This window comes from Callionymus lyra, chromosome 12 (genome assembly GCF_982586985.1).
Source record: "Callionymus lyra chromosome 12, fCalLyr1.hap1.1, whole genome shotgun sequence".
Classification (NCBI taxonomy): Eukaryota; Metazoa; Chordata; class Actinopteri; order Syngnathiformes; family Callionymidae; genus Callionymus; species Callionymus lyra.
Window position 1 is genome coordinate 22,518,350 of NC_141829.1, and position 23,600 is coordinate 22,541,949.

General features: G+C 39.2%; 2 protein-coding genes across 3 annotated transcripts; both read right to left on the reverse strand.

Annotated features, from left to right (window-relative positions):
* Window positions 1-1,591: 1,591 nt before the first annotated feature.
* atf2 (activating transcription factor 2) lies at window positions 1,592-18,642 on the reverse strand. The gene is made up of 11 exons (XM_087804122.1): window positions 18,127-18,642; window positions 17,329-17,425; window positions 17,139-17,257; window positions 16,935-17,060; window positions 16,177-16,355; window positions 15,019-15,133; window positions 13,637-13,735; window positions 10,659-10,877; window positions 9,337-9,543; window positions 5,990-6,095; window positions 1,592-3,515 (listed from the first exon to the last, which is right to left on the reverse strand). Exons 1-11 carry the CDS (start codon window positions 18,172-18,174, stop codon window positions 3,328-3,330), a joined length of 1,503 nt encoding a protein of 500 aa, XP_087660248.1. The 5' UTR covers window positions 18,175-18,642; the 3' UTR covers window positions 1,592-3,327.
* A 1,132-nt stretch (window positions 18,643-19,774) lies between these two features.
* atp5mc3a (ATP synthase membrane subunit c locus 3a) lies at window positions 19,775-21,802 on the reverse strand. Of its 2 annotated transcripts, none has more exons than XM_087804271.1 (5): window positions 21,737-21,802; window positions 21,451-21,546; window positions 20,597-20,671; window positions 20,142-20,332; window positions 19,775-20,073 (listed from the first exon to the last, which is right to left on the reverse strand). In XM_087804271.1, exons 2-5 carry the CDS (start codon window positions 21,487-21,489, stop codon window positions 19,959-19,961), a joined length of 420 nt encoding a protein of 139 aa, XP_087660397.1. In that variant the 5' UTR covers window positions 21,490-21,546; window positions 21,737-21,802; the 3' UTR covers window positions 19,775-19,958. The 2 variants fall into 2 exon arrangements, with proteins under 2 accessions (XP_087660397.1, XP_087660398.1); XM_087804272.1 differs by lacking the exon at window positions 21,737-21,802 and adding an exon at window positions 21,639-21,725.
* Between the last annotated feature and the right edge of the window lie 1,798 nt (window positions 21,803-23,600).

Here is a 23,600-nt window from a genome sequence, read left to right on the forward strand (position 1 = left end):
GGCTGATGGGAGCAGTTTGACTCTATACAATAATCTTAATAAATAATATAATACATTTTCTTTAATTTACGATACATTAATTCAAAGTCATTCTCCAACGTTCAGTTTAAAATAAACAGGGTCACATGAGGCAAAACACCCCTAAATCATTATTGTGATTATTAATAATAATATATTTATTTTTATAAAATAAATAGAAATTAATTATATTCGTCATTTGATAACATCTTATTTAATCCATGTCGAAGTTTGTAAACATCTCTTGTAGATTTTGTGATCGTTTGACACCTCGAGTGTTATTTTAACGAAGCGACCCCTTTGTTCGTGAATGTGCGGTGACGTGTGTGTTCATAAATAAAAGTCATCTACATAAATTAAAAACACATATTTATTAATAAATTCTACGTGACTCATAAAATATATTCAATGTTTTATTTCGATTTTTTCATAATCTCACACTTCGATTTAAATTATTTCTCTAACCCACGTAATATCCGCTAAATCTGTGACGTCAGCAAGACGCCGGAGGAAGTTGATCGGCGCTTTGATCACGTATTTTAGATTTAAAACAATAAAATATTGCAGATGTACGTTGGATTACTACGTGACTTATTTGTGGAATTAAACAATAATAATAATAATAATAATAATAATATTGGAAAAAAATTGTACATATGTACATTTTTCATCACGAACCGAGTATTTTCATATAATTAAAAAAAGTAATTAAAAAATGTGATAATATGACAATAAAAAGATAATCAGTAGTTTAATTTTTCTGAATTAAATTGAGGTTTGATCTCTCATTATCTAACACAATCTCATAAACTCCTTACAAAAAAATATTTTGTTTTTTTTATTAACCGTGTTATGTCTGAGGCACCGTACCACACAGAAGGATTCTCTTGAACCTTTGAGCAAGTTTTTTTTGTTAACCCGCTATTTTATTCATGAGTTAAAAAGAGAAGCGTAACTAACGACTGCAGTACACATATTAACCACGTGATGGAGACAGAAACCACACAATGCGCTGCTGAGCTCGAGACAACGTCGACAGTTGTGGAGTTGTTGAAGATGTTGACGTTAAAAGCAGATTTTCAGCAGCTAGTTGTTTGTAAAATATTACAGTATTTAATTTGAAATGATAATCAAGTAATGAAACCTTATTACTTCATAAGTATAACGTAAGTGCATTTCATTAAATTATTATTTTTTTCCCTTTGCTTTTAAATCCATTTTTTTAATGATAAGATAAAAGACAAAGAAAGGATGTCGGTAGGAAAAGTATGGTCAAAAATCACCCTGGAACATCTTTAAATTAAATAATAAAACATCATAAATATAGAATTATAGTTATGTAAAAGTGAGACTAAAAAGACGAGTCTTCAGTTTAAACCACTTTTTGAAGGAATCAGGTATACAGGTCAATTGTGTCCTTTTAGTCACCATGGTAACAGTCTATAGATCACTCCTTGAGGCCACAACAGTGTAAGACGTCCTATATTTCTATGGTCAACCAGAAGAGCATCTGAATTGAATAATAATAGTCGTCTGATGTGATGAAATGAACGTCTCTATAAACAGACACAACTTTGATTAAAGAGATAATAAAAGGTTTATTACAACAACGTATCAATCCAACTTTCACGAGTTACAACACATTCAACACAAAAATCACCCTGGTTGTTTTTTTTTTTAAGTTTGTTCATTTTTTTGCAGTTCCGGTAAAAACAAAATCACCTACAACTGAAGTAGAAACAACATTTAAGTCTTATCAAATCAATTCTCTCAGAGAACCTGATACTTCATGCAAGAGCGCACATTAAGAACGAGATGAATGTCGGGAACTACACAGTAGTAAGCCAGTACCCAAGAAAAGGCGAGTAGACGTTGTTGTATTTTAACTTCTAACAAGTTGAAAACATCAATCATATCAAGCGGTCGATGACTTTAGTCCCTTTTTTTTTTCATCTACATTTCACTGGAGATGAATGAAAGGTTGAGACTAGAGAAGAACATACAAACTACAGTCACCGTTGCTGCTTCTCTGCATCACTTGCTTTGATCGCTGTGTGTAGAGTTCATAGAAAAACACTCGTGGCACTGAAACAAGTCGACGCAAACGGAACAATCTAAGCTTCTGAAACAATCATGTGGAATGTCATGAGTCGCACACGAACGCCGATGTACTTACAGATGAGGTAAAGCTGGAAACATTCAGACTGTATGAAGTCACCACTGAAGAAAATCTCAGAATTTACATGTGATCCTAAAAAGCTGCCGAGACCATTATTAAGGTTAAAAATCTTCATTTTTTTTCTTTTTTTTTTTACCAAGAAAAGAAAGTCATTATTACAACAGTGCTTTGTGTGTTTGTGTCGACACACTTTGGTATCATCCAGTTTCACATGACAATTAAATGAATCAAACATGTTGGAATAAAATCTTCATATTACACCTAAAGTGCCGATTCTCTTCCACTTCATAAGAGATTTTTGCATTTTTAGAAAAAAAAACAAACAAAAAAAAACGCTGGCTGAGACTCAAGTCAAGGATGCATCCTGCAAACCACATTATGACCTTTTCTTTGTTTTTGTTACGATTCTTTCTCCTTCTTCTAGGGATGTGTACCTTATAAAAAAAGAAATGTTTGCATTGTGAGAGACGTATGTTCTGTCAGTATTATTTTGGGACCAAATCATGTGTGTGTGAGACAAGCGTGCTTTAATGCTTTGCCAGGTGAGATCAAGACCAGATATAGAAATATATCAGTACGATCAGAATGTGTATGGTTTGTTTTTATTGATTTAAAACTTCCTTTTTTTATTTGTAGCCTTTTAAATTAAAAATAATATTATAATATAATAAAATAAATCGTTTTATTCAACAACAGAACATTATTTCTTAAGCCGAGAATGTAACGTCTCTTTGATTCTCAATTATAATAATAAAAATTTAAATTAAATAGAAATATGTAAAAGTTTCTTGGTTTAAAATATTATTCTGATGGTACTGATATACTTCCATACAAAGAGAGTATTTTAACAATATTTTTCAAAATTTCAAACTTTTCATGTAAAAACTGCTGATTATTCACATAAAAATATATAAAATATTAAAGTATGTGGTAGCCGTGAAGGAAGCATCCTAGATGGGCTCTGACTAAACAAACCATGAATGGATTAAAAATGGTGAGCATCCGTCCTAAAAAGAGCTCAATTCAAGGATCCTATCATCACGTCATCTAGGATTCGTCCTTCAAGGATGTGTCCTTGCGATGGAGCCTCAGCGCTCGTGTCAGTGTAGTTCCACCTCAGTCTGGGCAGATCAACTCCCCGAAGGCTGCGACTGGGTGGCGCCCCCTGGCGGCAGACCCTCCTCCGTGCTCTGGGTGGCGCTGGAGGAGGAGGAGGAGCTGCATCCGTTGGAGGTGCTGATGGAGCTGTGCTGGATGGCCTCGTTCTGAGGGCTGCTGGGGACGGACATCTCCTCGCAGCTCTCCTCCTTGTCGGAGACTAAAAAAATAAAAAAAATAAAGAAGTTTTACCGTTTCCGAGGCGATCGCCTCCCGCCATCAGGATCACTGATCGGATGTAAACTCGCGTGTGGAGCGCGCAAACCGTTTCATTAATCCCCATTACGCTCCTGCTGCACCTCCTCCGTTAATTAAAGCTCCGCCGTCAATTTAAACCCACATCATCAGACCGACATCACATTCTGGGGCAGCGTTTCCTCCTTAACGGCGTTCTCATTTGTTTTCTGTTACCTTGCCAACCACTGCAGCGACAGATGATTACAGCACCTGATTTTAATGATGCTCACACGAGAGAGTCGCAGAGACTTGGAGTCGAAATGCCACCAGCTGTTCGACACTTGCTCTGAATTAATTGGATCCTGCCGGAGAGAAGACCGGGCGCTCGTGGTCGGCTTCGGAAAGGAATCAGGAGCACAATCATAATTAATACTGCTAATGACGTGGAGTTGCTTGTTGTGGCTCTCTGGTAATTAATGAGCGAGTGTGAGCGGGGAATGGAGCTCCGGTGTGACATCGGCGTTTGATCGCGGACCACCTGAGAGGCTCGGCGGATTTGTTTCACGTTCAGCCGAACATTATTGCTCCTGATGACACAAAGACCACGTCCATGTATCACAACAGTCATTGGCTCGCTCGCCTCGGAACCCGGGGGCGAGCAGATGGACGCGGAGTCCGGCCAGTAGAGATGCATGTTTCTGGCTCGCGCGTGCAGCAGTCTGGGTTATTTCCTCACGCTAGCCACGGGACTGTTTGGTCAGAACCATGAAGGGTATTACCAGGTCTGGCAGCAGCAAGGCCTTCTGGGAAGGGTAGCGGCGAGAAGCCGGAATCTAACATCCGTGACGGCGAAACCGATTAGTCGTCAAAATGGAATTTAAGTGGAGAAAATCATCTCTAAAAACATGTTTGGAAGATAATCACGTTATTAGAAAATGTAACTATCTAAATATATGCTCCATCATTCTAGCTTGCACAGTTAGCCACGAGCAAAGCTAGCAAGAATAACATTCAGTTTAAGATGTCGTCACTTTAACATCACAGTTAAAGAAACAAAACATTTGTTTTACAGTTTTATCATGTAATGAATAATTTGTTGAGATATTGCCCACTTGCGACCTTGACTCCTGCATGGACCCAAGTGGTGTAAGGTAAGGTAAGGTAAAAGTTTATTGATCCCTCAGGAGGTCGGTGTCATCTGCTTTCTGTGATGTCACTTAAATAAATTCAGTGTGATACAGGCATTAATTATGACTTTTAAACGTTACTCAAAAAGAAAGTAGAATATAGTCAAGACTCAATTAATGAGTGGAAATTTCAATTTGAATGAATAATAATAACCCTATAAAGCAGTGGCCGCACAGAAAGAAAAAATAATGTATTTAATTTCTGTTCTATTGATTATTACTGTCTTATAGGTGTTTTGTTTCGTATTTTGATGGTATTTTCTCTGAATAAACCTGCTAGTCTCAGTTTACTCAAAATATAAACCCGTAAACTAGTGTAAAAATGTTTTATATGAAGGTCGGTCTGTCAATATTATGCCTACATTAAAGCGGTCCGCACACAGGTTAGGGACCCCTTCTATAAAGGAATGTCCTGATGTGGAGATATTTCTCATGTTCTGACAATGGTCCCCGTTTTAATTCTGGGGTTACATTCCGATACCCCTCCTTATAAAAAAAAAAAACCTGTTAAAGTAGTGATTATTGATTTAAACCTAAAAGTTTAAATAAACAACATTTATTGGATCTCAACATTGCAAGGTATCATGCCTTTCAGTAACCTTCTCAATAACTGAGACCTGAACAGCTCCCATAATGCTTTGCCGCCCAGGCAACCAATAACAGCTGTCGATCACTTTGGCTTACTAAAATAGACGTTATTTTAAATAAAATTTTTTAGTGACCAACTAACTCTCACTAAAAAGAGCATTGTGCAGAAAGGCATGATGGGAGTTCACTGTTATGTTGGCACCATAATTAAGGTGGGTGCGGTAATAAGTGCTTCACATTAAGTTTCATGTTTGTTGAAGAGACTTTGTCATTCCTGACTGTATCTTCAAATTACCCTCAAGTTACATTTATTATTAACTTCATTTTAAAACATTTACTTTTTTTTAATTGCTAAAAGGTTTCAGACAACAAACAACATGTTTGATAGAATGAACTCATGTTTTCAGAGCAGTTCCTGGACAGCTCAAACTGTTAGACTTTCATATATTCCGACAGGATAATGACCTGCACCTGTCCTGCAGGAACATCCAGCAAATGTTTGTTCAGACGTCAAATAAGAATAAAAGAGCTGTTGGAGCTCGACACCTGTGGCCCGGTGGAGTCGGAATCGTCTCCACTGACTCTTGGAAAGTTTCTCAAGATGGAGAACAAAAGCTCTAATGAGTGAAATCTGTTCCTCTCGGAGTCAGCAGGAGTCTGGGAATAATGCGGCATTACTCACTGTGATAGCCGGACTTCTTCTGCATGGCTGTTACGGGACAATCTTTATGAGCCAGGAGGAGCTGCTTCAGCTGAGCCACCTCGTTTCTCAGCAGGGACACTTCACTCTTTGGGGAGACATGACAAGAGGCAGGAGCACTCTGGTGAGTTGAGCAAGTCACATGTTAACACGAAGACAGACGGGCGTTACAACGGTGAAATCTGATGGAAAATAATTACTCTTCAAGGTAAAACAAAGAGACACTTTTACGAATTTCTCTGGATGAGAAAAGTGTTGTTCTTTCTTAACTATGATATAAAGGACCGTCTTATTTTCTTTTTCTATCCATAGATATCGAACTAGGTTTTCACAATGTGCTTTCATACCAAATCATACATACTTTTGCTACTGGTGGTTTGAGCCAGCTCACCTTCCCTGTCTACGTGGGTCTAATTTTAGTGGAAGGTCAAAATGGTCCGAATTGTAGTATGAAAAAACAAACAAAATGTTAGGCTTAAACCATTATGGTATGTAGCTGAAGCCCATAATATCTTTTTAACTTTTAGATGTCGCCTTAAACCACATGCTAGCGGAGTGGTTAGCGCTAACTTAACAGCAATGAAGGTTGCCGATTTGCTTCCAGGTCGGAAGGGGGCCAATATGTCACCTTTCTGTGTGGATTACTTGTGAGTCACATTTCTTATCATTCGTCGACCAAGACGTGAGGCAGAGCTGCACATTATGGAATTTCACCAGCAACTCATTTAATCTTGCAAACCTACAATACGGCGACACCATCAGTGCCACAAGTGTGAATGAAAGTCTAAATTCATTGCTGGCGATATATATGCTAAACTGATCCTCGGCGTGAATACATCTGTGTATTTTATCAACGTGTTCAGCTGAGTGGTTTCACTCTTTCAGAAACGACGATGGCCCGTGTTTTCCTGCTCAGTAATTATCAGCTTCTCTGGCGACTGACCAGCACATCTATCAGAACCGAGCCGTTCCAATTGTCGTTCGCCGACGAGGCTGAGATTTACATGCTAGCGTTGTTACGGCACCCGAGGGAGCCGAGGATTCTGCATGTCGTAAAAGGAGCCACATTACACTGAAGGTGACTTTAACTGGATTTAGAGCGGCCCGCTGCCCGCCCAACACCAATTGGAAGATTTAAGCGCCTTCCCTTCTCCTTTAAAGTACTGCGGGCGGCGTAATCTATTAGTCTTAAAGCAGCCAATTTATCTGATTCCATCTGTTTAGTCTTGCTGCTGTTGGCAGCGTCGAGCTATTGTAAGACAGATTTAAACGCAGCTGGAATGGCGGCGTGATTCAAACGTTCTCTCGGCGCTCCCCCACCACTGCGGCCAATTACAGTTGTTAAGAACACAGATGCTGACGGTACTTATATCCTGCAACATGATTGTCCAAATAATAACATTGACGGAAGGAACGTTTAGCTACGAACGGAGGATAATATTGTAGCTATAATCACCAGAAATATCAGCTGTTCATGGAACTCATTCTAAATAGAAGGGATTTCTTAACCAAGATGGGAATGTATCACTCCAGAATAACCTGAATGCATGGAAGAAAGCTTGTGTCGAATTTAGAATTAAAAAACAAATGGTTAGGGAGATAAAAACACATTTTAAATTTTTACTTTGTGAGATATTAATATTAATTTACATATACCTGTTCCCTTGATGTAGACTATCCCAGCTACTCGGGGCAAGAGTCAGGGCATGCACAAACACTGCACAACTACGGAATATTCAGTCATCAATTATCATTTCAATCCAATCTGTACAAAATATTGATTATATTGATTAATTTCTTTATTTAGTTTTGTCTTTTATTCTTAATTCATACTATATCTTTATTCATACAGACTTTTTCAAAAACGATTTTTTCTTCATTTAAAAATTTGACAAATCTTTCCCCATTTACATTGAGGAACATCTTTTATCCCTTATATTTAAAATAAATATCTGTTAATTCTTTCATTCAAAGTTAAATTACAGAACATAAAAAGGATGATGTTAAAAAAAAGCTAGCTGCTTTACTTACTTTGTAACCTTCATGTTGATAAGCTTTTTATGAGAAGTAGAAAATTATTATTTTTATAAAATAAATATAATATACAAGTAGGAAGTTAATATTCTGTTCAGGGGAATTGAAAAGTAAGGGCTGAAAATATAAAATATATACAGTATAAATATCTCTCTGCTATTTTTCAATCTTGTTTGATCAGTTCCAAATTGAACAATTGTCTGTGTAAAGGCTAAATATAATTGATGTATGTTGCAAAGCGTATGACTGTATATAAACCGCACATAAACTGTAAACTGATGATATTGAAATAAACATTAAAGAAAGTATTTTATCCAGTGAAAACATCAATGGTTACTGAAGCGGGTACTATAGAACCAAAAACACAAACAATCTAAATAATGCATGACACGAGACATTAAAAACAGGACAAAGACTGTGACAAAAGCATATTCATCATTGCAAGTGAAGCACGAGCAACTGGTGAGAGATATAAATCAGAAACCTTTCTAAACTTCGTCAAAAATTCTGTGTTATGGAATGATGGTGCGCCCGGTGAGCCGGCCGGTCTGACACCTCATTAAAAAGCCAGTTAAGGATGATGTTAAAATAATTGTGCATCATTAGAGGCAGCTTTGGCGATCAGCTGGGCCATGTCAGCGTGCGGGGAGCATTAAAACAGCGCTGCTGATTAATGCTTCATATAAAGACTTTTTTTTTTTTACTCTCTGCCACATGTTGTATCTTCTCTTTTTAACCCCGCTCGACTTTACGTCTAGTCAGTCACAAACATGGCGAACACTCACTGATGTCTGTGCTGAACCAGAAACCAACCACATGAACTAACGTCTCCCCTCCCCCACCCCCCCGCCGCTTTCTGAGGAAAATAAGAAAAATACAAACATCTCATTTAATGGCGTGGAACAGCGAAGTGCTGCACCCGCGGCTCAAACTTATCAACAGAGACGGCGGATACGTGAACTGTTTCGAACTTGTCAGCGGAAGATGCTAATTACTCCGAGCAAACTGAAGGTTCAAAAAAAGACACCTCTCCCTCTGAGATTTTTGAGGCCATTCGGTAAAGTGCCGAGACAGAAGCGAGGACACGCCTGCCTGCCACTGACATCTGGAGGATACATCTTTATTGACAGGGATGTATCGACGTTACAGGGCTGGCACGCCACTGCTGTCATCTACGCCGCCGCTTAATGGGCTCTAATGACTTCATCACCGCGGAAGGGAAAAGTCTGCGCTCGTCTGCTCCGAAACAAGGGAGCGGGAAACCGTCGCGGCGGAGGAGAAAGTTGAAAGAGCACCTGCAGATTTCCGTTCACCGAGTTGAGGTCCTCGGCCTTCTTCTCCAGAGACTGGACCCACACCTTCCTCTTCTGCCGACACCGAGACGCCGCAGCCCTGTTACGCTCTAGAAACTTGCGGCGCTTCTCGTCTGGGTCTTCACTGGTGGTTCTGCGCCGTCGACCCCCTGTGCTGGGTGGGTTTTGAACAGGTGGCACTGGGGAGGCCTGCCGAATGAGATACGTCACACAAATAATTGAACAGTCAAACGTTTGCTTTATTAAAAACAACAATTTTTCACATGTATTAATAATCAATTCATGGTCTATCACAGTTGCTGGAGCTTTGACTGAAGCACCAGAGATGCAGGACACAATCAACAGATCCAAAGAACATTCACAAGACATTGTGATGCATTTATCAGGATGTATAGATTCTGTTATTACTGTTTATAATCATGTATTGCAACCAATAACAATATGTATATTATAAGGGTTGGAATAACTTCATTATTAATCCAACATTCATAATGATTCCCAATTGTAAAGAAAATAACAACTGAAAGAAAAACTGAAGTCACAATTGATAATTACTGTTTTATAACTTGATCTAGTTTCAAGACTATCATCAACAATGAATAACGTTGTCACAAATTATTATTTTTATTATTAGTATTATTGCAACAATGCAGAATACACACTTTAATGAAATTCAAAACGTATAATATTTTGTTAAACTTTATTCTTATTATAATAATGTAATTCCTGTAATTCCTCATCATGATGACGTTTTGAAGTTATTACTTTATAAAGTTCTCGCCTGTCTGAAATCTCGGCGAACGAGTGGTTACGAGAGCAGAATCCATTATGACCTAATCATGGTCTTGACTTCTCCTTCAGTCAGATGTAATCACGCCCAGCTTTGTATATACAACGATTCCCTTGGAGGTGGACACTAAGTTTAAAAAAAACATCACTTCTATACAAAATAAGAACATTAGCTAAAAAAGCATTTATGAAAAAAAGGAGAAACGTACAATTTGACCAAATTTGCATCCGACCCAACCTCCAAGTGCACTAAAAACCAGACTCCTAAAGAATGTTCATGTCATGAGTTACAGAAAGTCTTGTGTTCAAGCTTTGTTTTAATAATTCATTTGGAAATTACTCAAAACTAATAAGGTAATTTGAGGAAAGTTGGGTGTTTCAGTCGTTTCCAGCAATTAAACAAGTAATTAATTCTGTTGAGACTTTTTGTTTGGTGAACATGAATGTGGTTTCTGTTCGGCACTTAACGATATCATCAAAAACTTCATCAAGGATTAATTTGGCTCGGTACTTACAGGCGTCTCAGTGGTGGAGGTGGCCGGCTGCTGCAGCGACGGTTCTTGGGCTGTAGGCAGGTGAGCTGGCGTCAGATTCTGAGGCGTGGCCGGAGCTGGGTTTAGCGTCGGGGCAGGAGACGGAGGAGCGGCGGTGTGTGTCACCGCGCTGCTCTGGACTTCAATGTCTTCGCCGTTGGTTACCTGAGGAGGCGGCTGATGTAGTGCTGCGCTGACGGTCTGAGGTTAAGACAAGATTGTATTTGTAAGGTTGGATTCCCGACAAATGTCCCCCTTCTGGAGTGGTCGTGAGTTTCCAGCTGCTTTAAACACTTCGTCATCTCTAAAGTGGCAACTGAAGAAGGTCAATCTGCTGGAGGATCAAGTTAGAAGACGCAAATGTAGCCGTTTATCTAATGCTTATGTATGACACAAATAATGATAATCGCCAGCATATCAAAGTCCTTTAATGCAGTGGTCCCCAACCTCATGCCCGGGCCACGGTATTGAATATTACTGTCTGAAATATGTTTCATTTTTAAATGTATAACCTCTGGTGTAACATTATGTTCTTGGCGTGTCAAGAAGCTAAAGTTTAATTAAAAAATAAACATAGTGAACTAGTGAAAATGAGTTAAACAAAATAAATTGTGAAAATGTTGGGGACCCCTACATCAGTAGAGCTATCAGCTCATAGAGATTCAAAGATCTTCTTGATGAATTTCCGTGGGTAACAGAATCTTTACATTGACCTTCCAAGTCAATCAACCACTTTCAATGCCTGTTCAGTGTGGGTCAAAAAAGTGTCGTCAAACATGAATAAAACAATAGCCATGTGTCCATAAACAACTAGTCAAGCTTGATCGTCTAAAAGTATATAACTACAAGGACCAGGATGACACATTCATCCCACAAACAAATAGAGGGTGTAGGACACGACGACGACGACACGACAACAACCCATTCATAAATGACTAAACACTCTGATGGTGCAGCCCAACACATTCCCTGAAACTACTTTGTTCCAGATCCTCGGGCCAATTCTTCCCGACATCAGACACGCGAGCAAACAAGGTGAGCGTGAATGAGCCTTTCAAAGCCGTAACAAAGTGAGAGGGAATACATTTACATGAGGAAGCAGAGGAGCGCATTATTCTAACAACTACCTTTGCCAGACCAATCTATCTAGCAAATTAGTTTATCGTGTAATACCCTTCCAGAAGCTCCTCTGGCAGAAACAAGATATTATTCTCCTGGAATGGCCCATAGAAGGAGAGAAAATCCAGTCAGATTCATATTTCATCTCTGCCATGGAAACCTCATCAGTGTAATAACCCTCCATCTCTTGGGTGTCTTTCTACCATCTGCTACTATATTACTTATCTTTATTTTGCAACTAATTAACAGCATAATCTTCTAAATTCAGCAAGTTAATTATCATTATTGTGGTCTTTGCAGCATCATCAGTCCTTGTAAAGTGCCGTCTCTCCGCCCCCTGAGAGGCGGGCGGGCGGGGGGGCGGCGAGGGGGCCGGTTGAGAAGGGGTCTGTTTCCTTGACGCGGGCTCATTAGGTGTTTGCTGATGAGCTAAGTGCGGAGGGAGGCGCCCAGAGTGAAGGGGGGGTGTGGGGGTCAGGGAGGATTCTGCTGAACAAAAGGTTCCATGCAGGGTGAGGGAGACTTAATGCATCTCACTGAGGGCGGGTGCCAGGATGCCCCCAGCTGGCACGCGTCGGAAGCCCCCCGCCCGCCCCCTTCTTCACTCCACGCTGAGCACAACACCGTCGACGTGTTTGTCATCCCTGCACCCCATGATCCCCAACAGCTCCCCTCCACCTACGCAGGCCAACACCCCCCCCCCCCCAGCATCAGAATCAATCTCCCCCCAACACACACACTCCTGTCCACACTTTTATCTGTTAATTTCAGCAGGCATTAGCATGCTGAGAACACTTACGGGTTCTGTGATCCGTAGTTCATCACGTTGCCACTTATCTCCATGACAACACTTCATATCCGTGCCCTTCAACTATCAGCCTCTCTACTACTCACGGAATGTTCAACCCCCTCGGTGACGGCTCTCTGCGGGGGAGATGTTTGCTAATAACCTGCGCTGGATTTAATGACAAACTATCATATTTAGGAAAGTTTTTTTTTTTACTTGAATATGAAGCAAAGATTATGTACAAACATGTTAAAATCTTGAGCACCGTTTAAGTGTTTTTTAGATGCTCCCACCAGAATCACAGTGATTTAAAGCAGGTTCGCAATTCACTTTCTTAAAGGACCCCTGCCTGTTATGAGGGGCCGTCAAGCCCAGTGAATTAAGGGTCAAAGAAAAATGTTCTTTAAATGATGGCCAAAAACACTATAGGATATTTCAAAGTGTTACTATGTAACGACAACACGGATGAAACATGTATTTTAAAGTGTAATATTCATTGTATATACATTTTTGTTAAATAATAATAGATTGAAAACATGTAAATATGCTATAAATGCAATTTTCTTTAATTGTGTATTTCTATTGAGTGGAAAAAAACAATAAAATTACAAATAAAAAAAGGGAAAAAATCTAAAGGTTTTATTGTGACCTCATAGGGCCACAGAAATGGAGCCAAAGTTTCTTGTGTGGCCCACGGGCCGCACTCTGATAAAAAGAAGGCATATTTGTCATTTAAAGATGGACTGGTGTTCTTCTACGATATTAGTTGCTATACATTTGGTGTTCCATGTTTTTTAGGTTTCTTAATGTTTACCCTTGTGTTATCTTTAGGTCAGGGTGACCCGAAAACAAATGTGTTTGTGGTATCCCTTGTGTTGTCTCTGGGTCAAGGTGAACAACCTCATTCATTTATAAATCTTGAAATCAGTCTACTTACATCATCTTTAACAGCATGTGTATATATGTATATACATATATATATATATATATATATATACACATCTCTTATTGTTACTGGCAAGAGGGAAGAATCAGGAGAGGAAACGTGACATACCAGCGTGGCTTCTGATTGGGCTGGCTGCGGTGGCGGCTGTGGCGAGGGAGGTCCAGGGATCCCGGGCACGTTAGGCACTACGGTGACGGGTCTGACAATCTGACAGCGGAGACACACATCAGCAGCAGAAAATTAGTCTTTGCCAGGCGGAATCACAAACACAGCTTCGGCAGACTCTCCTCATATCTCAGCCTCATTAGGGCCGATGGCCTGTTATTTGGTGGAAGCAGCGCCACATGGATATGAAGCGTCGGCGCTAATGAACCTCTGCCCGCCTGCACGGGAGCATATGGGAGGCTGAGGAGATTCAAGAGAGGGGCGGCCAGTAGCCGCTGAAGAGAGTTAGACGGGGGATACGCTGGGAAATGATGGAGTAAAAGCAAAGAACACTGGTGGCTTATGTTCTTGTCGAGAGACGGCAGAGAAGGTTTTTATTTCGCCTGCGGTGCTGCCACCACATGCCTCATCTTTGGATCAGTGTTCCAAGTCTATATATCACACGTTTGAGGTCAATATTGTGGCTTGTAATTATCAGTATTAATCGATCAACTCTGCCAGAAACCAAAAAACCCTGCTGGTGACTGAACAAGGACACATGGCAGTTAAGAGTCCTGGAGCGCTGCCTGCTCTGCTGTCTTTGCCATGGAAACAATACAAAGTTGTTCTCTGAAGTCCATCAGTTCGATCAATCTCAGCAGATTAGAGCTTAATGACCATATGTGTGATGACACTCCAACTGTCTGAAGGACTTGTGGGTGGAAAAAAAGATCACACTCAATTAGTTATTGTTTTTAACTCCAAGTCACACTTGATCTCTGTTGTACTTTTACTTGAACAAAACTATTTAATACGAGGTACAAATGGAAAATGCAAAGCCATTTGTTTTAGTCAGTCTTTGTACTTGGATTTAATACATTTAGGCAGAAATCCTGACTGAAGCAAGACAAATGATTTCGCTTGAGTTTCTAGGTTAAATAAATAAATAAATGTCAAAATGCTTTATGGGGTCATACAAGGGTTGACGTAACATTGATGTTAGGAAGAGTTAGGCTAAGGAGTGCTGAGACACGGGTGTTTCACAGACTTAACTGCCTTCTTAGATATTTAAGATCGAGCGAAAGAAGCTTCATAAGAAGCTCTTATTAAAAGGCGCTATATAAATAGAGATTATTATTATTATTATTATTATTGGGAGCTGTCCACTGCGGTGGTTCTGAAATAGTATTAATAAGGATACATCTGTTTAATTCAAGTTTTTAAATGCATTAAAATTAAAGTCAAATACACGTAGACTCTGACCATATGTCGAATCATATCTTGGTCTGAAATCTGTTTTTTTTTTAAAAAACACTATTAGACAAAAATTGCAAAAGAGCACTCACTGGGATCGCAGATGGAATATGTAAACTGGAGCTTGTGATGGATGCAGGAATGGCCATCGGCATGGTCTGACCGTTAGGCAGCTGCAGGAGCACCGGGAAGGTGCCCGACACTGGCCTGCATCACACAGGAAGAAAGTTTAAAACATAGACGGCACAACCACAAACTGAGCCACATTGTATTGTACGAAATGATATAGTGGAAGAAAAACTACTAATGGTACAAAACAGCAAAAATAATGAGAACAAAAATGACACCAGTTTTGCCCAAATATAATTTCTTAAATTATTATTTGACACTAATTTATAACAACTTTAGGCTTCACGCAATGAATGGACAAATTCATTCACTTAAATGATTATTTTTTGTGGTGCCCGAATTAACTCGGCTTCCAACCACAGCAGAAATGTTTTAAAATTATATATTTTTTAATTATAGCTAGATAAGTTGTCTAAACAGCCATGAATAATCAAATTGATAATTAATTTGAACTATTTGACATGTTAAAAAGGAAAAAATGGTCACTCCTAGACTTTAATCATTCAGGTGTTCACAAGTCAGTATCCAGCTGTTTTTAGCTGCTGTGGTAGGACCTGAAACATTCCTAACTTACAATTAAAACAACATAAAACAATTATTCATACAATTATACTAAAATTACTTTTTAACGCTCTGAACTAGCACATGAGGATCATGTGCAGCACCTACATAGGTAAATCTGATATGTTTGGGAGGAGCTAGTCCAGAAGTACTGAGTTCACTATCATCCTTTGAGGAGTTGTGTTCATTTGAAAATACACATGCCACATCCTGCTGGTAGTAACAGGATTAGCAATACATGTACAAGACACTTGGGATAACTACTACCGCAATGAAACCTGCAAAAGAACTTTACATTAATTATCAATTAACTCACTCAGTGCATGGATAGTAAAGCATTGAGTTACTTAACTCGTTTGAGATGCTGGGTTTTGAAGTCAATAAGTGTTTGAGGGCAATATGAGCATTGCTGATGCCATGAATGACTATAACTTAAAATATTCAGCCACAAATAAAGAAAACATGTTATTGTTGTTACAAACAAAACAAGCACATGCGGCACAAAACTCAAAATAAATGATTTGTCTGGTGACTACAGATGGATGTTCAGAGTTACTTACACTAGAGGTCTATTAGTGGATGGGACTTGGGTAATAACAGAGCTAGATGTTGGCGATGGGAGGGCTGGCTGTATTACAACATTTGCCTCTGTAGTTGCTAGGAGTACATTGGGAACTTGGAGGGATGCAGGATGGACTATAGTGGATGTTGGCAATGAGGCTGGCTGCAAAGATAAGTCCTGAAAACATCACACAAGAGCCCAGCTGTGAGTTTTCCCATCAACACTACAGTCTGAATGATCAATGTTTGCAGCTAAGAGCTTAGTGATGAAATAATTAATAGGTAAGTAATGATCAGGACTGTTAGTAGTGCCCAATAAATCAAAGTACACGGTTTAAATTAGCCGATATCACGCACAAATGAAACTTAAACAGATGTGCTGTATAGTCATGATAAATTAAATGGTAATGAATAATTGTATTATTCTCTTTTATACGCAACTATAAAACGTTTTTTCATCTTACAGAAAAAGCTTGTAATCTGGAGTGGTTTACCTATAGCACAGGTGAGAAATGAGTCACTCAAAGGGAGTAAATCGTAAACACAGTCGAAGTCAGAGGTTGATAAAAAATAAAATTGAGAAATAATAGTAAGAATGTACAATTTGAATGTTGACTTTTACAGGTAAAAAAAAAAAAAATCATCCCGCTATCATCCAGTCATTTGAAACGGAAATGAAAAAAGGAAATAATTATTATTAGTGATCAGATAATCATTCTCAATCCATCTGTGGTTGTTTAGGTTTCATTACGATTACCTTGTCGTCACTTGTGGTGGACTCCGGATGAGGCAGAGGACTCATCCTGTGTGCTTCTATGGCAGCCGGCGTCTCAATTTTGTTGCGTATGACTGGTGTTGCTAGTGGTGACAAGTCTAGCGGTAACTACGAGAGGACAAAAGAATCATCTCTTAATAAGGAAGCTCCAAGTGGGCTTGAGAACACCGGCGCAATTTAAAAAACCTTTTTGATGTCATCTTCCGCCGCTTTCTTAAAGTCATGGTCAAACGGGCTGGCGAGCTCATTAAAGAGTCCCACCTCCTCGCAGTTCTTCAAGAAGCGCGTTGGCGTGGGAGTTTGGTCTGGAAGAGGAAAGAGCTTTTAAACCATGGAGGCTCAATGAGAATATCCGGTGGATCTGAGGGATTCGTACCAGCGATGATGACACTTTCGTTCCTCGCTGGACCAAACTTCAGTGTCATCTCATGTTTGTGCTTGTGGACGGCCAGGTGGTCTTCATTTGTAAATCGCTGATGGTGATAGCGAGACAACATGGGTGATAATATGAACAAACCATTGCACGCATTATCTGAATACCAGATCAATATTTTATACATATTTTGTTTTAAAAGTTGCCAAAACAATCAACTCTGTCACTATTTTACTATTCTAAAAATGTTGTTTTAATAACTATATACATAATAGCATTTTATTTTGATTATACACACAAGGTTTTGCTAAAGAAATTAATACATATAAATCAACCTTTTTTAAATTTTGTTATTATTTGTAAAAGAAAAATAACTTCTAATAAATTCTTATTTACTAATATTGCAGTCATTTCACAGAAAATACATTTTTAAAAATCCACACAAGTATCAGTTATAAAAGTATTAGATATTTTCAAATTAAATAACTTTTTAAAGTCATGTTAAAGCAACAAAAGATTATTCATGTCTAATGAAAACACAACAAGAGTGACATAGTGTTGATGCCTGAAGTACTGAAACCCTTTTTTCTGTTTGTCTATGAAGAAATGTAAATATAATAAATATTCATTATTGTAACTCTAACTTTAACTCTTTATATCTTGTTTATCATGTGTGCGAGTCCTGTGATGGACAGAGGACCGGTCCATGGTTGCACCAGTAGCTTGATACAGGCTCCAACCTCTTTCTTTACGAATCTAAGCAAAAGTAAGAGAATAACATTGTTGACCTCATAAACCTACCTGTCCACAGCCAGGAGCAGTGCATTGGAAAGGTTTGTCATCACTCATATTAAGGGATTCCAGTGACCTAAACCTGGGGTAAAGTCAAATATAAGTTAACAGTGTATCATACTGGGGTTATTTTTTCATATATTTGTGCATGTATACATTAAGACAGAGTGAGAGGTGTAGAAACATCTTGGTGTCTTCTGCTCATGTGGACAAAGCTGGTCGTGGGCGTCTCTCTTCGGTTGTTTACATCCCAGCATCACTTAAAGCGAGACTTTCCCGTAACAAATATGTAGGATTTACAATAATGAAAGACAAAATGAGACCCTCGCGTTTTCTTGTCGGGGTATAATATACGTTTAGTGCGTTAAATGAGAAATAATTAAACAAAATAGCGTTTAAGCAGGTGTTTTATGAAACGAGCGCGAGCCCCTTTAAACCAGCGTCGCCATGTTTTGCGTCCAAATATCACCGTCACTGGACAAAGTGTCAGCTTTTATATCGAACTAAGAGAAATGTGCGAGAGCAAGACTGTTTTATTTGACCAGACACTACGTCGTATAGCGGTTTATAATGTTAGCGCATCCATTGACGAGGACACTTACCTCAGCCACAACCCTGGAGCTCCCAGCTCTCGCGGCTTTCTAAGAACTCGCGAGAGTTCTTTCTTCCGTGTACGTCACTGGCTTGATGTTCAATGCATTCATTCCCGTTTCATTTTAATTTTGTTCCAGGCTGAAGACATGAGGACCAAATGTGTTCTAAAAAAAAAAAAAAAAACAGGAACTTACAGGCTTCTTTAAAGCCTTCATCAAATGGTACAATTGGAAATACAAAACATGCCTTCAACAATGACGTCATAACTAAACATTTAGTATAGACCAAAAATACTTAAGTAATCTAAATGAAACGATTAATAAGAAGAAAAAAAGGTTGGTATTGCTAATATTTTAAGCATAGATGAAAAAGTTTATATTAGTGACTTACATGTTTCATATCAGTTCAAGAGTCACAATGTACATTCTAAACTTAAATATTTGTTTTAAAAAAAATGCACACCATCTCCACAGATCAATATTTGTCAGTTTAACTACAAGTCCTCTCATGGCGGATGAGGTTAATGGCATACGGCAGGGGTGGGCAATTCTGGGCGGTGGGTGCAGGTTCTTGTTCCAACCGAACAAGCGTGTACAGTTTAACCAATGAGGTTTCAGCTAAAACAAGCAAAACAAGATTGACAACTATCACACTCCTAAGACACCTGATTGGTTGAAACAAAAACCTGCAACCACTGCTGCCCGAGGACCGAAATTGCCCACGCGGTGGTAGAACACTTTGATACGCATATAGTTTAATTTCTGAGTAAAAACGTTGAAGTTCTGGGGATTTTAAACAAAAAAGAAAATATTTAGACGGCGGGTAAGGATTCTTACAGCTCAAACCCGATTACCAGGTCAATTTTACTTGACGCAACTAGTAAATGTTTACTAAAGCAAGTGTTCAACTTACCAGTGATCAGAAGTGAAACATCCACTGAGGCAAGTACAGGACTGCTGGACTTTAAGTACTCTGGTTCTTGTGCAAAGCTTTGATTTAGAACCAACATTCACTCCTGGCTGCTTTCATAACCACGACGTAGACAGTGAGCAGTTCGTTTGAGAATAGTCAAAAACATGTATTTTAATCACGTAATTTCTTACATTTATACAATACATGTTTTGCCGATTTCAACGGAGTCGAGAGGCTTGAAAATGTACATTTCCAAGACACCAATATGGAACAAGTTTGGTAGCCACAATAAAATATGTCACGTCTGTAATCAAAGTGTTTTCTGACAGAGTTTTTTAAAAAGCAAACAGAATAAGGAAAGCGACCATCAAGCAGAAGAGACCCATGGCTTCAGAGAGGGCGAATCCCAGGATAGCGTAGGAGAACAGCTGTTGCTTCAGAGATGGGTTCCTGTGGATGCAGCGTTCAATTAAAACCCTTCCTCATAAAAACAATAATGTGCGAAGTAGACGACAAACCTAGCGTAGCCGATGATCAGGCTGCCGAACACTGTTCCGATTCCAGCTCCGGATCCAGCCACTCCAACGGTAGCAGCTCCAGCACCAATGAATTTGGCTGCGGTCTCAACGTCCCGGCTGACGGCGCTGGTCTGGAAGCTCCTCAGTGTGGCCTGCATGAGGGGGCTCTGAGGCACCACAGCCATGCTGGTCTGGAGGAACACGAGTCACAAATTGAGCAACTTCAGAGTAAATTCTTAAGATTAATCATGCAACCCAAGACCTCAACATTGATGTTCCTAATGTAACAATGTCATGTTGCATTTAAACTTAAACAAAGCTTAAAAGGGCAAGTTTTTGACAGTTATGAATTAAGATCCAAGATCTAATATTTTGCCGTCAGTTTGTTAGATAAAGACTGCAACAACAAACATCAGAATCATTTGTTTTGTGCATTTGTCCACAAGACGGCTTACCTGTGACTTGGCCTCAGGACTGGACAGCACGGCAGCTGACAGGGGTCTGTAAAGAGCCCGGGAACCAGCACGGACCTGCACCAGAAGAGTAAAAATAAGTACTTTAGTATTATTGCTGCAGGGTCTTTGCAAAAGTGAAGGACAAAATACTGTTTTTGACACAGACACAAAAGCTGTAGGTCAAAGGGTCACAATAGGGGACTAGACACAAGTTACAACAATAAAAAAGAAAATCTAACTTGTGAATATAAGCATGAAAACTAAAGAGTCTAAAACTAAATATCCCAAATGTGAATAACACATTACAAGTGCATTGGTAACTTCAGGTTTGATGGCACAATGACAAAAGTTCAACATGCAATAAGAAGTCTGAATGACAGGTCAGTTTGTTTAGAAATCAACTGTGCACAACTACTTGTAGCAATATTACTGTAGTCTACCGATATGACGTCAATAAGAGACGAGGATTGATGATTATTTAACAGACATGACCAAAGTCATGACCAAGACCAATATTTTAATTAACTTCAACAGTGTCAAGTTTCATTCATCAGAAAATGGTTAAGAAGGACAGACACTTCAGCAAAGATGACCTTAGCAAGCGGCCATTGTTTGACATGTTAGCATTGAGCTAGCAGCAATGACACAGTGAGCTACACAGAGTAAAACAGCTAAACAAGTGTCAGTGACATAAACAGACTTAAGGAGGAAATATCCCATTCAATGTCTTAGCATTAGCATGCTAGTCTGAAGATACCCTTGTCAGACGGCTGCAGTCAAGTTCAACTGAAGGCCCAGTGGAGATCCGCAGTGAGATCGACGATCTACTTTCACATAATGCAATAAATACTCACCAAAGCCGGCGTGGAGACGAACTTTGCACAGGCGTACATCTTCTTGTTTAGGTGATTTTAACCGCTTTGGTCGATTCTGGTTGAAGCCGGGTCTCTCTGAGGACGACAGAACTAAGGTCAAACACCGGGGAAAACTCTCCAACGCAAAAATAAAGACGCGTGCAGACTCTCTAGAACATAGACATTACTGTGTTATCACGAGGACTACGACAGGTTACGTTGATTAGCAGGATGAGAGCGGATTGTTTGAATGGAGATTCTCACCAGGCTGCCATTAGACACTTACCGACTGCAGAGGTCGAACCACAGTGGACGAACGCGCATGCGTAGTGTGACGTATGTAGCGGCCGGATGACGACAGCGGAAGATAGTTTTGAATCCAACTTTATTGACAAAGAAATTCACGTAGATTAACAGCGGATTATCAAATACAGGGGCTGAGACTCAACACATTAAAAACGTAACTCTAAAACAATCTATAAAAAAAATGCAGTTTTCTGTATACGGTAAATAAATTAATGTAAATGTGTTTAATGGTGACAGTCGTTAGGTCTAAATAATAACGTTATTTATGGTTAACATTAAATATACACAAAAACGTGATAATTAATTTAAAGAAAACAAATACCATTGTATTTCGTGTTTTTTAATAGCCAATTCGAAAATAGAAGCACATGTATGGGTTCGAAACGTAATAGTCTATGAAACTATTTATTTATAAACAAAAAAATTGAACAAATATATAAATATACCACGAACCCTGCCTGGGGAGAGGGGGGTTGGGTGAATGAGAATTTGGATATACTGTATATCTATATAGTCAAGTGATTCACACAAGGAATCATAGGTAGTGGGTTTTAGCTATTACAATATAGAACCACTAGATGACACTAAATTCTATATAGCAATATAATTGAAGGATCAGGATCATCCATTTATCCGTTCAAAAAGCTTGTAAAGTAACTTCCAAACGCAACACGCTCCTTTTACCAAAATAGTTTAATATATAATTGTGACATTAACCAATGGCTAATAGTATTTGATCACAAGTTTAATCGACAATTATTTTATTTTTTAAATCCAGTGAAGCGAAGAAAAAAGTGAGGAAAAACTTTCCAATTTTTTTCTTTCTACTTAAAATACAAACCAAGCTCCTGCAGTTCACCCCCAGTATCACCTGTTGTGGTGTGAATTTAACTCTCCGGCCAGTGGGAATTGTGGCTCGACACCTTATCTGTTCCTTTCATAGTCTGATGGCGGAGCTGTAGGCCAGCAGCGCCGGGCAGATTTGTAATCATGATGAATGACTCAACAGCAGCTGCTCTGTGATGGAAAGGTAATGAGCATGGGGAGTCTGTTCTGCTGCATGCTGGCTTCAAGGGAGACATTTTTCCATCACCGTGTAAGGGTTTTATAGTCGACATTTTACAAGCACTAAAACAGAAATGATGTGCAAGATCAGAATATTATCAAGTCTATCAGTGTTGTCATTGATAATAGTTGTTTTGTATGTACATGAAATAGTTTATTATAATTAACAGTTTAATCTTCAGTCATAGTGAGTAAAAAATATCATTTTTTTCTTACTGTTTTGAAAAAATAAATCACCCATGAATGTACATTCATTAATTGTGTGAGGCTCTGGAGATCGTCCAGTAGAGGGTGCAATGGGGTCTCAGGTGATTATCGTTTGTGTCGCGGGGGTAAACCCCCATGATAAAAACTGTCTCACAAAAAAACGCGTGATAGCAATTTAATTGTCATATTTTTAATGGACCAAAAAAAGTATAAGCCCAGTTTGTTCCATGTCTCCTTCTGAAATCCTTGGTTAAAGTAAGATATTCACATCTGAATGTACAGAGTCGCGCTCCAGCTGACACCCAGAAGCTTATAGGTCAGAGCTTACAGGATAATAATACATGCAATTTACACTGAATTAACTGCAAGACAGCACTTATCAAAGAGGCCGTTAACTACTTGGGGTCAATGTCATACTGTCTAATTAACCAGGCAGTGGCTGTGTGGTCCTACAATGCTGTGGAAGGTGAAGAGAGCAGCCCGTCTCACGCCCCCCCACCCTCCACCACCACCACCTACTTCCTCCCATTCACAGGCAGGCACGCACTCACTGTCTGAGTTCTTGCAAAGAA

Bases quoted from the DNA above. Each gene is read 5' to 3' on its own strand.
- atp5mc3a (XM_087804271.1), bottom strand. From the start codon at position 21,489: ATGTACGCCTGTGCAAAGTTCGTCTCCACGCCGGCTTTG. The intron at 20,672-21,450 runs GTGAGTATTTAT...CTTCTGGTGCAG, and splicing joins TCGTCTCCACGCCGGCTTTG to GTCCGTGCTGGTTCCCGGGC. The intron at 20,333-20,596 runs GTAAGCCGTCTT...GTGTTCCTCCAG, and splicing joins GTCCTGAGGCCAAGTCACAG to ACCAGCATGGCTGTGGTGCC.
- atf2 (XM_087804122.1), bottom strand. From the start codon at position 18,174: ATGAGTGATGACAAACCTTTCCAATGCACTGCTCCTGGCTGTGGACAG. The intron at 17,061-17,138 runs GTTTTTTAAATT...GTCCTCTCGTAG, and splicing joins CGGAAGATGACATCAAAAAG to TTACCGCTAGACTTGTCACC. The intron at 15,134-16,176 runs GTAAGTAACTCT...TGTGTGATGCAG, and splicing joins TCCACTAATAGACCTCTAGT to GCCAGTGTCGGGCACCTTCC.